The sequence below is a fragment of the Haplochromis burtoni genome, unplaced genomic scaffold (assembly GCF_018398535.1).
Source record: "Haplochromis burtoni strain Fernald_Lab_line unplaced genomic scaffold, NCSU_Asbu1 Contig_237, whole genome shotgun sequence".
Classification (NCBI taxonomy): domain Eukaryota; kingdom Metazoa; phylum Chordata; class Actinopteri; order Cichliformes; family Cichlidae; genus Haplochromis; species Haplochromis burtoni.
Window position 1 is genome coordinate 17,267 of NW_024582598.1, and position 1,358 is coordinate 18,624.

The window sequence follows — 1,358 nt, forward strand, 5'->3', positions numbered from 1 at the left end:
AACAAAGTAGTGGTTTACATGTTCTCCTAACAAGTAGCAGATCTCTATCCCAATTCTGGGTGGATAGTTTTATGGTTGCATCAGTAAGAGTGTCTAATGTAAAAAATCTACCAGATCAAACATGTAAACTTGTAAGTGAGGGAGCAGTTGAAATTAGCTCTGATAATGCATTATTTAACAGTAGCTAAGCTAAATTTTTGTGCTTACGTTTGACTTTACGCTCACTGGATGTGGTGCTGTGTCACTACTATTGCACTGTGTTGCTGCTACCGCTGGCACCTTGTTTTAGAAGATTTACATTTCAAATGAGTAAATTTGGCATCAGTAGTAGCTCATTGCAAAAGGAGGTAGGGCTGTTTAATATAAAGATATATATCGGATGACGATATAAAAACGTCTATCGTTTCCTATTACGCTATCGTTTGTTTCGTGGTGTCATAAAATAAACTGTTTACAGCAATATTTTTCATCGTTTTGAGGGTCACTGTAGTGGCTATATTAATTTCTTAAAGTTCTCTCTGTCTCTTATATTTAATATAACCACACTATGGACGACAAGCGCCTGTTTTTACGTGTTGTCGTTAGCAACAATGACAGTAAAGCCAACGCGTGGCTCCACTGTCCGCTTGTTTGTTTTCCATGTAAACCTTTCACAATAAAGCTCAAGATCCTGTTGAGACTTTTCAAAATAAACTGAATCAAGTGAAAGAGTATGCAGAGAGTTTACGGATGAGAAGAAAAAAAAGAGCAGTCAGGTGCTAAAAAATAAACCTTAGACTCAAATTTGGAACGAAAATGGTGGCTGTTACAAACTAATGTCTAAAAATGTATAGTTTCATGCATCGGTTAAAACACTCGAGTCCAGGTAAAGGACGCCCAACTTCACGCAAGTCGAGTTGCCCGAGATTCACAGAATTTACAGAAAATATTACATTTTTGTGATTTATATCGTTGTCAGGACGATAAATGTCTTATATCGGGATATTAGATTTCTCTCATATCGCACAGCCCTAAAAGGAGGATAGGAAATGCATTTCAATTATTTTACGGTAATAAATGCTGCTGTGTGCAACCATTCTGAAAATGTTCCTATATTTTTATGTTGTAGTGTTATCATTAAAACGTTAGTTTTCTGAAAATATCGTGACATCATTTTGAGGCTGTTTCCCCTCTCCTGTAGTGCATGAGCCCATCTTTTGTGCCCCTCCGGTGTGAGGCAGGCCAGTGCGGTCGACTGCTTTCTAGGGGAGACTCCTGCTCTCCCCAGTGCTCCCAGCTCACTCAGTGCTCCCAGTGCATTGCTAGGCCTCAGTGTGGTTGGTGTTCTCCTCACGGTGGCAATGGGGCTGGACGCTGCC

The 1,358-nt window shown here is 39.8% G+C and overlaps 1 protein-coding gene across 1 annotated transcript in view; it reads left to right on the plus strand.

Moving 5' to 3' along the window:
• Window positions 1-1,358, plus strand: part of LOC102290141 (multiple epidermal growth factor-like domains protein 8) — a 9,854-nt gene that overhangs the window by 5,349 nt on the left and 3,147 nt on the right. Inside the window, exon 14 of the mRNA XM_042226982.1 lies at window positions 1,317-1,336. Coding sequence (XP_042082916.1) covers window positions 1,317-1,336 — 20 coding nt within the window. The remainder of the gene's footprint in view (window positions 1-1,316; window positions 1,337-1,358) is intronic.